This window comes from Schistocerca nitens, chromosome 10, assembly GCF_023898315.1.
Source record: "Schistocerca nitens isolate TAMUIC-IGC-003100 chromosome 10, iqSchNite1.1, whole genome shotgun sequence".
Lineage (NCBI taxonomy): Eukaryota > Metazoa > Arthropoda > Insecta > Orthoptera > Acrididae > Schistocerca > Schistocerca nitens.
In genome coordinates, this window is record NC_064623.1 from 82,154,473 (window position 1) to 82,170,186 (window position 15,714).

Below are 15,714 nucleotides of genomic sequence, written 5' to 3' on the forward strand. Positions count from 1 at the left end.
CAGTGTAATGAGTTAGCTAGGGGGAGGAGAACACCTGCTCATAAATCCTCATGAGCTTATAAAGAAATGACCATGCAACAATTGTTCACCCTTTTCACACACAGTACCCTATGAGGCATGGATACAGGCCAACAGGCAGATTCTGTACTCCTAGGTTTGTGGAAAGAGTTTGAACTGAATCACACTGTATACTGTTAACAATGATCTGAACATATGGAATATGTTCTCAGATACAGCACTATCTGAAAGATCTTGTGAGTATTGGTGCTCAGTGTGTTGCCCCATACTGAGAGAGGCAAAAGTAAAGTCCAACTTATAAGACAGGGTGAACAGCAATCTGAGACTATTTGCTGTTGTGTTTGGGAAAGTGTTATCATGGAGGGACTGTAGGGAGATTCAGTATGAAGGAAAGGTCAGCAGGCACGGGATTGACTTTTTCAAACCATCTATTTGGTGATGCTGGTTAGGGTTCCAGGTATCTTACTCTGTAGCCACTCACCCTGGTTGGCCCTCATTTGTGAGCAATTAATAACAAAAATTGTAATTTTGCATAATATTCTAGAACCTTTTTGATGGTTGCACTTAAATTGGCATTGTAGTGTAATGGTTAGTGTATTAGGCTGACATATAGAAAGTTCTGGGTTTGAATCCTGTCATGCTATTCAAAACTTTTTTATTGTTAGATGGTTATTGAAATGACTTTATCATTTTTATTCAGCTAATTGATTTACATGTATTTTATTTAAATTTATAGTTCTTTGTCACATCATTTTAATTTTTGTATTAAGTGTTTCGTTTGCTCTTATTTTTTCTTCCTATGATTCTGTTTTCATTTGGAATCTGTGTTTACATTATTTTAATTAGTTTTATTTATCTATCAAAATATTTAAACTTATGAAAATGTTGAGCTATCGGTTTAAAAATAATGTCAAAAAATATATTTATTGGTATGTAAAAAATGTACTTTCTTTTGGATGGTAATTGTCATACAACATTTGAAACACAAATTCTTGCTGCACTGTGAACAAAACAATATGGATGAAAATTTACATAAAGGAAGGGGTCATAAATAAATGTGTAAATTGAGGAATAGAAATAATGAATGCAATAACATGGACAAAAATACAAGATTATGAAATGGGAGACATTAAATAAAAAATAAAAAATAGTGAAAATAACATGCACAAGGATGCCAAACGAAAGAAATATAGGAAAAAAAGAGTAAATGTAAAAGTTTTTTATTAAAAAAAGTTCCTTTGAAATCAATTAATTGAATAAAAATAATGTTTAGTCATTTCAATAAATATTTAAAAATAAAAATAAAAATTGAAGCACCTGACGAGATACAGAACCACAACATTCTATACATCAGCCTCATATTCCGACCACTAATCTACAACACCACTTTACATGCAACTATCAATTTTAAGGCTGTAGAACATCATGCAAAATTGAGGTGCTCCCTGGAAAAATGACTTAACATCCATTAACAACAAAAACAATCAATTATTGACAAAATTATTCAATTGGACATATAAAAAGTCTACTCACTAAGTGGTGGCAGAACACAGACATAAAAGACAGTTGAAATTAGCAAACTTTTGGAGCCAGTGGCTCCTTTTTCAGGCAAAAGGGTTGAAGGGGAAGGAAAAGAAGTGGAGAGGTCTAGGAAAAGGGTAGATTTCGGGAAAGTCACCCAGAACCACAGGTCAGGGGAAACTTACTGTGGGGATGAGAAGGAAAGGCCAATTGTTGGGAACTCCATTGGACAAGATTTGAAAACCCGAGAGCTTAAAAGGTGGAAGTCAGGGTAATATGCAGACTGCTTAAACATCATGCATGAGTTAGTAAAAGTGAAAATCTAAGTGCATTGTACGTAACAGACGTGACGGGGGATGGTGAAAAATAGATGGGAAAGACAATGAAAGATGTAGAAAACTAAAACAGAGAGAAGCAAAGAGTAGTTACAGTGAAGAAATGCTAAAACAGAAGAAATTAACGTAAATTAAGGCCAGATGGGTGGCGAGAACCAAGGACATGTTGTAGTGCTAGTTCCGACCTGTGGGGTTCTGAGTAACTGGTGGCTGGGGGAAGAATTCAGATGGTGCGTGTGATGAAGCAGGTGTCTGGAGGAAGAATCCAGATGGCGTGTGGTGAAACTGGTGCCAAGGTCATGGATGTCATGTTGTAGAGCATGCTCTGCAACAGTATATTGTGAGTTGCCAGTATACACCCTCTGCCTATGCCCGTTCATCTTAATTGATTATTTGGTGGTAGTCATGTAGGTGTAGAAGGCTGAACAGTATTTACATAACAGCTGGTATATGACGTGTCGTTTCGCAGTTGGCTTTCCCTTTGGTAGTATATGTTTTGCCAGTTACAGGACTGTTATAGGTGGTGCTAGAAGGGTGCATAGCGCAAGTCTTGCAGTGGGGACAGTCACAGGGGTGGGAGCCATATGGTAGGGAGATGGGTGCAGAAGGAGCATAGGATCTGATAAGATTATTGCGGAGATTGGGAGGGTGACAGAAAGCTATTATAGGTGTGGTGGGAAAAATTTCAGACTGAATGGATCTCATTTCAGGGCATGATTTTAGGAAGTCATGTCTCTGTTGAAGTAGCTGATTACCATATTCCAGGCCAGGATAAAACTGAGTCACCAATGCTGTCCTCCGAAGTTGTTTTTTGGGGGGATCAGCAGTACCTGGATTGGATGTGATGGCCCGGGAAATCTGCTTTTTAACTAGGCTGGTGGAATAATTACATGCAGTGAAGGCTGAGGTGAGAATGGACAGCTATTTTCATTTCCACCACCCACTTATCTTGTTTATGTGTAATTCTTTCACATTTAGTGCGTTTGTTTTTGGCAAATCAATCTGATCACCTTTTACTGGCGTCTCTTACTTCGCTTTAATTGCCAAGCTATGTAGTTTACTTTTTCTCCTGTGACTTTCACCTTCTGTTTACCTAGTTTTTAGAATTTTGTCAGTTTTCACAACTTTCCCAATCAATTTTTTCCGTTTTTCTTTTGCAGTCATTTTTTCCATATCATATAGATCGCCCACTCATTACCTGTTATTAACGATTTTCATATGAATTTTTCTAATTTTTCCTGCTTGTCCCATGGAGTTACTTCAAAATGCCTAACAGTGAAAGTCCCTGTTTCTGGATGCAATCCTACCCTATATCAGGCTCTTTTACAGTTTCAAATATAGCAATCTCTTGCTCTTACCTGGCTTATCTGTGACCTATATGCCTCATCAGCCAATTTCCACTCTAACAGACTCGTCTCCTTCTACAAAATCCTGCAGTTATCTGCCCCTCATGTTTCCTTGAATGGTATCATAAGCCAAGCCAACTTCAAACTGCAACAACATGCCAGACTTCACCTCAAAAACCTATCCCACCTTCTCCTAAACTACCTGAACAGTGGTGTTTCCTGTCCTGTCTCTCTGCAGCTCCCTAAACAGCCACACCACCAACCACCACTCCTCTCCTACAAACCGAGCTTGACCTACTTCCTTAACATCCCACAGCCTTCACCACTACCTCCCACACCAAGAATAACCCATAATCCCAAGAACCAGTCACAACAGTACAGTGCCCTTAACCTCTCATCTAAAGTGCTCTCCCCTCCTGAATTATCTGTATTATCTAAGGGTCTCACTTTCAGCCCTAAACCTGCATTTGATCATGCTGCTTTGGTGAAGGCCCTACTTTCCTTCAGATGTAATATCCATCGGAAATATCACTTTGGAACCCATTCCCAAAACAGCAGACCTGACATTGAACCCTGCCTTGAACAGTTCTGACCACAATCCCAACCTGATCCACCACCACTACCTCAAAATCTTCCCTCACAAGCCTTCCAAGAATTCCTCACATCCAGCATTGCTTCACAACCTTTCCTCAGGTCCCTACAACACAACCCTAACTTGTCCTCTGCAGAACTCCAGGCTCTGTGTTCCCTAAAAGCTGATGACTCCATCATTATTCTCCCAGCAGACAAAGGATCTACCACTGTAGTACTTGACCGAAAGGAGTATGTTAGTGAAGATTAATGCTAGCTGTCTGACTCCTCCATATACAGTGTCTGCCATCAAGATCCCATACCTGTGACTCAAACTGACCTGCAGTCACTCCTTAAAACCTCAGGCCCCTCACAAAGACTAACAACTCAATCCATAGAACTTCTCACCCCACCCAAACATGCACACCTCCCACCCCCCCTCCCCCCACCCACCTTTTATCTTCTTCCTAAGATCCACAAACCCAATCATCCTAGCCGTCCTATAGGTGCTGGCTTCAAAGCACCCCCCAAAAGTATATCTGCCTTATTTGATCAACACCTGCAACCCATAGTACAAAGACTCTCCTCCTACAACAAAGAATCAAGATACCAATCATTTCCTAGATAATCTTAAATCTGTGCACGTCCCACTCCCACACACACACACACACACACACACACACACACACACACACACACACACCCCTTGCCTGTCACCACTGAAGACACCTCCCTCTATAGCAACATCCCCCACATACATGGTCTGTCTGCTACTGAACACTTCCTAAGTCAGTGCCCACCTGATTCCAAACCTATGACATCCTTCTACTCACCATCTTAATCATCTTTATGCTTACCAACTACTACTTCACCTTTGAGGGGCAGACAGACAAGCAGAGCATGGGTATGGCCATGGGAACTGTGATGGCACCTTCCTATGCTAACCTTTTCATGGGTTGCTTGGAAGGGGCTTTCCTGGGATCCATAAGTCTTCAGCCCCTGGTTTGGTTTTGATACATTGGTGACATCTTTACCATATGGACTGATGGTGAGGCTGACCTGCTAAAATTCGTGGAATCTCTGAATAACTTCTCTCAATTAAATTTCACATGGTCCTATTCTGAATTCCATGCCACTTTCCTTGATGTTGATCTTGTCCTCACCAAAGACCAGCTAGACACTTCCGTCTACATTAAATCTACCAACAAACAACAGTACTTACATTTTGACAGTTGGCATCCTATCCATGTCAAACATTTCCTCCCATACAGCCTTGGCATCCGAAGCAAATGTATTTGTTCAGACGCAGACTCTTTAAAGTAATATGCCACCATTCTCCTCAGTCTTCACTACACATAATAATGCCACAAGCATAGCTAAAAAAAAAAAAAAAAAAAAAAAAAAAAAAAAAAAAAAAAAAAAAAAAAAAAAAAAAAAAGCAGATTTCCCAGGCCATCACATCCAATCCAGGTATTGCTGATCCCCGCAAGAAAACATCTTCGGAGGACAATCAGCTACTTTAACATGACCATGACTTCCTAAAATCAGCCCTGAAATAAGATCCATTCAGTCTGAAATTTTTCCCACCACACCTAGAATAGCTTTCTGTCGCCCTCCCAATCTCCGCAATATTCTTACCAGACCCTATGCTCCATCTGCACCCATCTCCCTACCATATGGCTCCCACCTCTGTGACTGTCTCCGCTGCAAGACTTGACCTATGCACCCTTCTAGCACCATCTATAAAAGCCCTGTAACTGGCAAAACCACAGGGAGAGCCACCTGCGAAACGACACGTCATATACCAGCTGTTACATAAACACTGTTCAGCCCTCTGCACCGACCTGACTACCACCAAATTATCATTTAGGATGAATGGGTATAGGCAGAGGGTGTAAACTGGCAACTCTCAATATCCCGTTGCAGAGCATGCTCTGAACATGGCATTCATGACCTCAGCACCTGCTTCATCACATGCACCATCTGAATTCTTCCCCCAGCCACCAGTTACCCAGAACCCCACAGGTGGGAACTAGCACTACAACATGTCCTTGGTTCTCGCCACCCACCTGGCCTTAATTTATGTTAATTTCTTTTGTTTTAGCATTTCTTCACTGTAACTACTCTTTGCTTCACTCCGTTTTAGTTTTCTACATCTTTCATTGTCTTTCCCATCTATTTTTCACTGTCCCCCTGGTCACGTCTGTTATGTACAATGCACTTAGCTTTTCACTCTTCGTAACTCATACATGATTTTTAAGCAGTGATCTCTGTCTGCTTATTACCTTCCACCTTTTAAGCTCTCAGGTTTTCAAATCTCGTCCAATGCAATCCCCAACAGTCAGTCTTTCCTTCTCATCCCCTATGGTATGTCTCCACTGACCTGTGGTTCTGGGTGACTTTCCTGAAATTTACCCCTTTTCGTAGACCTCTCCAGCTCTTTTCCTTCCCCGTCAACCCTTTTGCCTGAAGAAGGAGCCACAGGTTCCTCAAGCTTTCCAGTTACAACCGTCTTTCATGTGTGTGTTCTGCCGCCACTTGGTGAGTAGATTTTTTTATCTGTTCAACTGAATAATTAATGTCCATTAAATTGTTTTTCCATTTCCCACATTAATCGAATCTGTACGAAGCAGTCTTTGTAGTCCCAAATTACGATTACTCCCATACAGATGCAATGCCTTCTAGAAACATTTGATGGCCATGCTGCTCCAAGTCATAGCCAGTCAACAACTTCCATGCCGCACCTACCAGTGTTTGCGAGTTCACTGTGCTGAGACATATTTGTCAGTGACAGGATATCTGTACCGTGAAATTGTATTTGTCAGTGACAGGATATTTGTACCATGAAATTTACATTTGCCAACATCACATAGGGAGTAAATGGTGTTTGTAAACAAAATAAGGGAAGTGATTGTGTTAGTACATCCAGTATGGTGTCTGATGGTGTGAACCAATTAATTGGAAGGAAGCATAAAATTCAGAAAGGGAAGTGGAAGTAAGAGGTAGTAATGAAGAGGAGAAATTCAGAACGGTGTTATGTTTCGCCAAAAACTAGTAAGAAAGGCTGTTGTAAGAAATTTGCAGTCAGTAAATATGCTGCACAAAGGAATACTGTCTAAAAATATGCCCAAGAGAAAGACAGTATTTGGAATACAAAAATGTCGTTTTGTATTACAACAGAAACACATTTTCTTTCTTGTCCAGTTATGCAGGAGCATTAAGTCCTTATCAAATAAAGAACAAGGATATACATTACCAGTGCAGAAGATGGACTCGATGATGGTGAAGACGTCTTGTCCTGGGATTATGGATACAAAGAAGAAAGATATCTTTGCTCTACTTAAGTTCCTTTGAGGCAATGCAGAAACACTGAAGAATAGCGTTGAGGGTTACGCATCTGCGGCAGACAGTGACCACTTAGGTTGCAAAACAGATACACGATCGGTAATAACCACACGCAGATTGTTGCAGATCGTTCTTGAGGACAGTGTTCTGTCCTATGCATGTCTGTAATTGAATAAATACATTTCTTTTGCTTTACGGATGAGAATGTTAATACTAGGTTTTTAAAGAGGATTATTGTGTGTTATGTTCATTGGCATATATTATAATGCCTTCAGAAACACCTTTACCGTGAACTGTTGTTTTAAAAACTATTTATGTTTGATGAATAAAAATATATTTTGTTGCTTTGCTGTCTAAGTACACTACTTTTAGATATAATGACCATTTAATAGTCAAATATGAAAAATGTTTGTTTTCTTGTTTGTGTTATACAGTGATCTATGGAAAAACAACAAAGTGCGGTACTATATTATCAGTTCAAATCAGTATGTAAGTCATACACAATGCACTATAGCATCATTTATTCTCAGACGACAATACGTCATTTCTATTTGACAGAAATTTCATCCCTGTACGAGGGACTGAAATGAATGAAAACACGACATCAAATACTTTATGCTCTGTATCTCGATTTCCATACACCGCATTTAAGTCGTTCCAGAAAACGCCTCAACTAAGAAATTTTTTTTCATCAATTACCCTCAAACAAGGGTCCTTCAGGGTGAATGACTAGAGGGTGTGATATGTGGGCCCCTAACCTACATCACCATATAGATGGTTTTAAAAACTCAATCCTATCAATTGGTATCTCTCCTTGTTATATAAAATGGCATGATAAATGTCAGTTTGTGCCCTATCTTAAGTACTGGTGACACATTTAGGGTCACCACCAGCTCACATTAAAGGAAGGCATCAAAACAATTCAGTGGCATGCCACTAGTTTTGTTACAGTCAATTTCATTAGTATTGACTTAGACACAAATCTCTGGAGGAAAGGAAACCATTGTCTTGTAAGGCGATATTGAGGAAGTTTAGAGAACCAGCATTTGCAAAAGACTGGAGAACAATTGATTAATAGTGTACTTCCATGTGTTCAGCTGAGTTGTTCTCTCCATTTATTTCAACGAGGAAACTATCAAAATAAAGATGTCCAAAAACCTAGTAATAAGGATTGGAGGTTGCAACTTAAACAAGGATTGTGGTCAGGTGCTCAGTTTATTAAGATTCCACCAGCCATCATATTTGCCATTCCTGGGAAACGCTGAGAGAATGTGCATTTCGTGGCATATCAGTGCCGTCTCTGAAAAACAGGAGCACAAAAGGGCATAGTGTGTGTCAGGAATCAAACTCACAATAAGCTATAAACAGTGACACAAGACCAATAACAGTTCAGCCAGGTTAGAGTCCAGGCATCAAATACACATAACAGCGTAACTCGCATCACCAGAAGAAGATGATTGAGTCAATCATCGAATTATTCTGCATAAAACGGATATGACAGCTGATCTGAACACATGGAAGTACACAGTTCTCTCTATTTTGCATAAATACAGTAAGGAAAAAATAATGGAGATTATGCCTCATGCCGAGGCATACCAACAGTAATTTTTCCCTCATTCTGATTGCCAGTGACAGAGGAATGGGAACGACTTGCAGTGGTGAAAAGTTAGATGTAGATTCAAACATTTATTGGTTTCCGTAAATAAGGAAAATCTCACAAATGATAACGAACTTGGAACAAAGAAACCAACTCATTTTAAGCTCTTTGTCAGATATTAAAAATAGAGACTTACCCCTCTTCTTTGTAAACAATTACCATCGATGCAAGTGTCGTGCGGTATTTTATGACACCGGGTTCTGGCTGAGGACCTTGAATCCTGCTCTTGGCAACATCAAATGGGATGTTGACACAGGATGCTAGAGTGCCCGACACAAAGCCGATACCCACTTTGCGTAGAAACTCCTGCACTGGATCCTGCAATTCATGAGATTGAATAGCATTTTTATAAAACTGAACAACAAATATTTTCTCTTGTTACCAGCCGAAAAAATGAACACAAAACAATTACTTCCTGATGGCAGCTGCCTCAGTTTCAAATTATGACTCAAAAACAGTTTTTAAAATTTGCTATAATTGATATATCAACAATAGGATCCTGTAAATCTTACATGAAATTCTGGAAGTAATCCCTTGACTGAATGATAAAAGCCAAAATAAACCATATTGAAGACTCCATTGCGAGCAATAGTTGCAGTCACTCCTTTGTTCAATCCACGGAGCCCCAACCCCTGAAGATAACAAAAAAGAAAAAACTATTAATCATGGTAAATTCCACTGATCAACTGAGAGTGCAAATCATGACATTTCACAGTGAGTGAGCCACTATACAATAACTAAATAATTATTACTCTTAATCCGTTTATTAGTGAAGTAACATTACAGTCTAACATGTATAGTCAAGATGCTCACTGCTGTCAAAGTCGTCACAGTCTGACAGTAAGAGAGACATTAGTGCCTCAAACAGTGAGAAAGCCACTGTAAGATTAATGTTTATTTTTAATTATTTTTCTGTGTAATGAACAAAATTTGTATTATTTATTTTTGCATCCCAAGCATTTGTACATTATCAAGACTTGATTGATCATGAACTAAATGCAAAAAGAACCAAAGCTCAGTGATTCAGTGACGTAAGCTACAATGCATTCACAAAGAAATATTTCCAAAATTGCATATAAATAGAGCTTACCCTGCTGAAAGCAAGCAAATGTAACCACTATTTTGTGCATGAGAAGCATATACTTCTGTTGCTGTATGTTCTATTGATGACAGGCCTTTCCTTGATACACGACAGCTCTGCAAGTTTCACATATTCATAAAGGGAAAAGACTGTTTTGAAGATTCTGTCATTTGTGGCTCATATGCGCAACAATTGTGGAATTGGTTTTTCCTGTACTGGGACACAGTTTTATCACTTTTGATACTTTATCATCACATCTGTGTGATTTTCTCTCCAGCTACAGTTATAGTGGCTTATTTGCTACATTAAATATTGAAGGTACTACATTTCATACCAGTTTCCTATTTCCATCATCAACCAATCTGGCTGGAAGCGCAGCAAACAAAGCTTCACATTGTTGTGTAATTATAAGATATTTCTCTGTAAAAAGTAATGTCTTCTCAAAGACTAACTAGCCACTTTTTGTTCTTAAAAGGAAAGACATTCTTCACTAAATATCTGTAGGTTACAAGAAAATTGTAAATAAACTGTGCTGCATTGTCCTGTTCCACAGTTCTTAGCATGTGACTGTACATGTCAAGACTGCAATAAGATACTGAAACAAAAGAAAACCTATGCTTTATTTTGTCAGAATCAAATAATTTTTCTTTCTTTACACGTAGAAATTTATAAAACAGTGTGTTATTGTGACAAGGTGTACATAATTGTGGAAGATAAAAGACAATCAAACAACGATATCCGTTCATTATCTTCCACAGACCCCATCGAGAAGAAGAACCTCCACAGATGTGGGATGACTCAAAGTACACATTAATAAAAGACAAGCAAAGCTTGAAAACTTTATCTGTACACTGCATCAACAAAAAATATTATTACTGTGCTACCTTTCCTAATGACAGCTAAATGTAACACTGCAAATTAGTGGCTATGTTGAAAATGGCTGCTGGCTCCTCAGTTTTAGTAAATACTTTCTAATAAATAATGTATACTTGATTACATGGGTATATTTCAAAGAAAATAGTGACCTACGTCTGGAAATGAAGAAGCTTGTTCAAGACAGACTTTTATTTGTCATCCTGCTTTACAATGAATACTGTTACTTACCATGCACTATACCCAACAGGAATTTTCTATTCTAGAATCTAGATACAGTACAACTCCAATTATTCAAATTCTGGCTATCTGAGTTGCTGATTATCCAAATTCTGTCTACATGCACTATTGTCCTTCCCTCCGCGAAGCTAGTGTAGGCGCAAACATTACTGGGATGATAAGTCACTGTCACTAGGTGGCTGACCCAGCCCACTTGTCACCATTCCTTTTGATTACTAGTCAGTCTGTGTGTCGTGGACCAGCTGACTGCACACTTTGTTTTGTTTGTGAGTGCATTTCGTCGTTCATCATGGCTTCCAAAAGAAAGTGTGTTGTGTTACCATTAGTGGATAAACTAAAAATTATAGAACAATTAGATAAAGGAGTTATGGGTAAACAGTGGGCTGAGATGTACGGTGTTGGACTAGCAATGATTTCAGTCCTTAAAAGGAGCAAACCTGTACTTTTAAACTTTGTGTCAGTGTTTGAAAATGTGTTTCTTCAAGAGAAACAATGAAGGCAGCAACAAACAAAAATTTATAAGATGCCTTTTTCAAGTGGTTTTTGCAGCAATGTTCCATGGGAAACACAATTTCAGGTCCAATTCTTTGTGAAAAACCTAAGATCTTAGCTTAGAAGTTTGTTTGTCCATCCTTTAAAGCAACCAACAGCTGGCAAAGAACTTTTAAATGCAAGCACGACATCCGTAAATTAGATTTAAATGGCGAGAAGTTATCAGCAGACTCCAAAGCTGCAGAAGATTTTATTGAACAATTTAAAGTTTTAGTAGATTCCTACAATGCTTAGATTTAGTATAATGCTGATGAAACTGGTCTTGTTTGAAAAGCTCTGCCTAACAACCATTTAGCATCTAAAAGGGAGTGTAGTGTTCCAGGACATAAAGTTAGTAAAAACCGTGTTACGGTGCTTACCTGTGCGAACTCTACAGGAAGCCAAAAAATATCGCTTCTGTTGATAGGGAAATCAAAAAGTCCTAGAGCATTTCAAAATGTGAAAAAGCTCCCCTCTTTTATAAAAACCAACCCAAGGCTTCGATGACTGCACCATTGTTTACCGAGCAGTACGACAAAATTTTCATCCCTGAAGTGAAAAAGCAACAAAAATCTCTTGAAAAAGAAGGCAGTAAAATGCTTTTGATTGTTGATAATGCACCAACTCATCTCACCTGTGAACTGTTGGAAAGAAGGAATGGTCAGTTTACAACAATATTTTTACTGCCAAACGTCACGAGCTTATTGCTATCACTAGACCAGTCTGTTATCAAAACCAAGAAACACGATTACAGAAGGAAACTTTTGGCAGAGAACGAAGACAAAGAAGGTGTGTTGGGTAACCACAAAAAAATAAATATTAAATATTGCACTTACACAGAGGCGAAAGCTTGGAGCTTGGTTGAGGCAGTCACATTAAAATAAGTGTGGAACAAGTTGAAAGGCATAACACCTGAAGAAGAGAAGGTAAATGAGAAAAAGGAAAAAGAGGTTCAAAGAAAAGAAAGTGGAACAGACAGGAGAAGATGAGGATGATGTGTCACATGAGGAATTAAGAAACATTCTTTTGAAAATTCCTGGATTTCAGAGATTAGTGTTGAAGATACAGTGTAATTGATGGTGTGTGATTCATCAGACCCTGGGTTTCAAACTCTAAATGATGATGAACTTGAAAGTGTGAGAGAAGAAAGCATCTATCAAGAAGATGGCCTTAGTGTCGATGTTGAAGCAGACATGGGACCATCATCTGGTGAAGTGTCTGCCAGCTTTGAATCTGCATTGAAGTGGATGGAGCATCAGCTGGAGTGTGACCACATGCAACTTCTCACTATCAAATGGATGTGCAACTTGGCTGCCCGAAACTTTTTCCCACGCTCCATTCAAGAGTGGAATGGTAAAGAGGTAGTATGAAAATGGTTCGATGAACCCTCTGCCAGGCACTTAAGTGTGAATTGCGGAGTAACCATGCAGATGTAGATGTAGAAACAGATGAAGACAGTCAAACAGCTTACTTTGACCGAAATGTTCAGCAAACAATGACATTCAGCACCTGTACTGTACAGTTTGCTCTTTAACATGTACATAAAAGTGTTGCATTTTAGTTTTAATTAACTAAAACCTCTTCTTTTTTAAACATATTTTTCTCTCATTTTCAACATATAGTTCTGTACATACAGTATGTAATTACTGTAATTAAAATACATAGACCCCTTTCTTTTAAAACACCCAATTATCTGAATTTTTGATTATCTGAATGTATCTGATACCAATTAATTCAGATAATTGGAGTTCTGCTGATATTACATAGTTTGCAGAATGACTGGATAATGGGGTGTGTTTTTAAATTTTGTTATTTTCTTTTGAATTGGCACTGATTCCAAATTCCTTGTTTAATGTTAGAGGGGAACTTGTTGAACACTTCTGGGCCAGAGTACAGAACTGTGAACCAAACCCTATAGAAAGAGGCAAAGGCTACATGAAAATAGTTTTTCTATCTTGTATTGTGATTATGCAAATCACAGATCAGCTGAAACTGATTGTCAGCAACAAAACTTATCAAGGAGTCAATGTATTGAAAAGCAAATGTAATAATTCCAAGCTCCTTCTACACTTACATCTACATCTACATAGATACTCTGCAAGGCATTGTACAGTGTGTGGTGGAGGGGAACCCTGTACCACTACTCATCATTTCCTTTCCTGTCCCACTCGCAAATAGGGCAAGGGAAAAATGGCTATCTATATGCCTACATATGAGCCTTAATTTCTGATATCTTATCTTCGTTGTCGTTATGCGCAATGTATGTTGGCGGCAGTAGGATCATTGCACAGTCAGCTTCAAATGCCAGTTCTCTACATTTCCTCAATAGTGTTTCTTGAAAACAATGTCGTGTTCCATCCAGGGATTCCCATTTGAGTTCCTGAAGCATCTGTGTAACACTTACACGATGTTCAAACCTAATGGTAAAAAATCTAGCAGCCCGCCTCTGAATCGCTTCAGTGTCTTCCTTCAATCCGACCCAGTACGGATCCCAAACACTCAAAAAGTACTCAAGAATATGTCACATCAGCCTCCTATATGCGGTCTCCTTTACAGGTGAACCACTCTTTCCTTTGTCCCAATAAACTGAAGTTCTTACATGCTCGATCCATCTCATATCGCCTTGCAATGTAACGCCCAGATATTTAAATAACTTGGCTGTATCTGAACATTACAGATTTGATCTTCCAAGTCATCTGCATTAACTTACATTTTTCCACATTTAGGGCTAGCTGTTATTCATCACAACAACTCGACATTTTGCCTAAGTTGCTTTTTATCTTCAATACAGTCACTCAACTTTGACACATTACCATACACTATGGCATCATCAGCAAACGACTGCAGATTGCTGCCCAACCTGTCTGCCAAATCATTTATGTATATAGAGAACAACAGTAGTCCTAACACACTTCCCTGTGGCACTCTTGATGATGCCCTTCTCTCTGATGAACACTCACTGTCAAGGACAACACACTGGGTTCTATTATTTAAGAAGTCTTCAAGCCACTCACATATCTGTGAACTTATTCCACTTCATACCTTCATTGATGACCTGCAATGGGATACCATGTCAGATCCTTTCTGAAAATCTAGAAATATGGAATCTGCCTGTTGCCATTCATCCGTAGTTCACAGTATATCATGTGAGAAGAGCGCAAGCTGAGTTTTGCACAAGCGATGCTTTCTAAAACCGTGCTGATTCGTGGACTTAAGCTTCTCAGTCTCAAGAAAATTTATTATATTCAAACTGAGAAAATGTTCAAGGATTCTGCAGCAGACCAATGTTAGGGAAATTGGTCTGCAATTTTGCAAGTCCATTCTTTTACCCTTCTTATATACTGGAGCAATTGCAGCTTTTTCCAGTTGCTTGGAACTTTTGTTGGGCGAGAGATTCATGATAAATGCAAGCTTGTAAAATCAAACTGGGATTCCGTCCGGACATTGTGATTTATTTACTTTCAAATCTTTCGGTTGTTTCTCTACCCTAGAGATGCTTATTACTATGCCATCCATAGTGTGGGCTGGCCAATGGTCAAATGATGGTACGTTTGTATGATAATCCTGTGTGAAAGATTTCTTGAACGTAAAATTTAAAACTTTGGGTTTTGTTTTACTGTTTTCAACTGCTACACCAGACTGGTCAACAAGGGACTGAAAGGAAGCCTTAGACCAGCTTAGCATTTTTACATAAGACCAGAATTTTTAAGGTTCTCTGCCAGATCGTTTGTGAAGGTGTGACAGTGGTAGTTGTATGCTTTACTCATATACGTTTTCTCATATGCCCGAACCTCTTCTACCTTTTGTTTGTTGTCATCTGTGCATTCCCTTGTGAACCAAGAGTGCAACATCCTCTGCTGTGTCAGCATCCTCCGAATTTAATTATTAAACTACGTTGGATTTTTTCCATTCTTTATCCACTTTCTAGGCGCATAAATCTCCATACCATGATTTACAATCTACTTAAACTTTGTCAATAATTCCTCTCCATTGAAGTCAAAAAATGGTTCAAATGGCTCTGAGCACTATGGGACTCAACATCTTAGGTCATAAGTCCCCTAGAACTTAGAACTACTTAAACCTAACTAACCTAAGGACATCACACACACCCATGCCCGAGGCAGGATTCGAACCTGCGACCGTAGCAGTCCCGCGGTTCCGGACTGCAGCGCCAGAACCGCTAGACCACCGTGGCCG

At 39.0% G+C, this 15,714-nt stretch overlaps 1 protein-coding gene across 1 annotated transcript in view; it reads right to left on the bottom strand.

Moving 5' to 3' along the window:
• The window catches only part of LOC126210168 (mitochondrial 2-oxodicarboxylate carrier), a 99,344-nt gene that overhangs the window by 8,563 nt on the left and 75,067 nt on the right, over nucleotides 1–15,714 (bottom strand). Inside the window, exons 6-7 of the mRNA XM_049939325.1 lie at nucleotides 9,305–9,424; nucleotides 8,929–9,110 (exon numbers count right to left, since the gene is read on the bottom strand). Of these exons, the coding sequence (XP_049795282.1) occupies nucleotides 8,929–9,110; nucleotides 9,305–9,424 (302 nt within the window). The remainder of the gene's footprint in view (nucleotides 1–8,928; nucleotides 9,111–9,304; nucleotides 9,425–15,714) is intronic.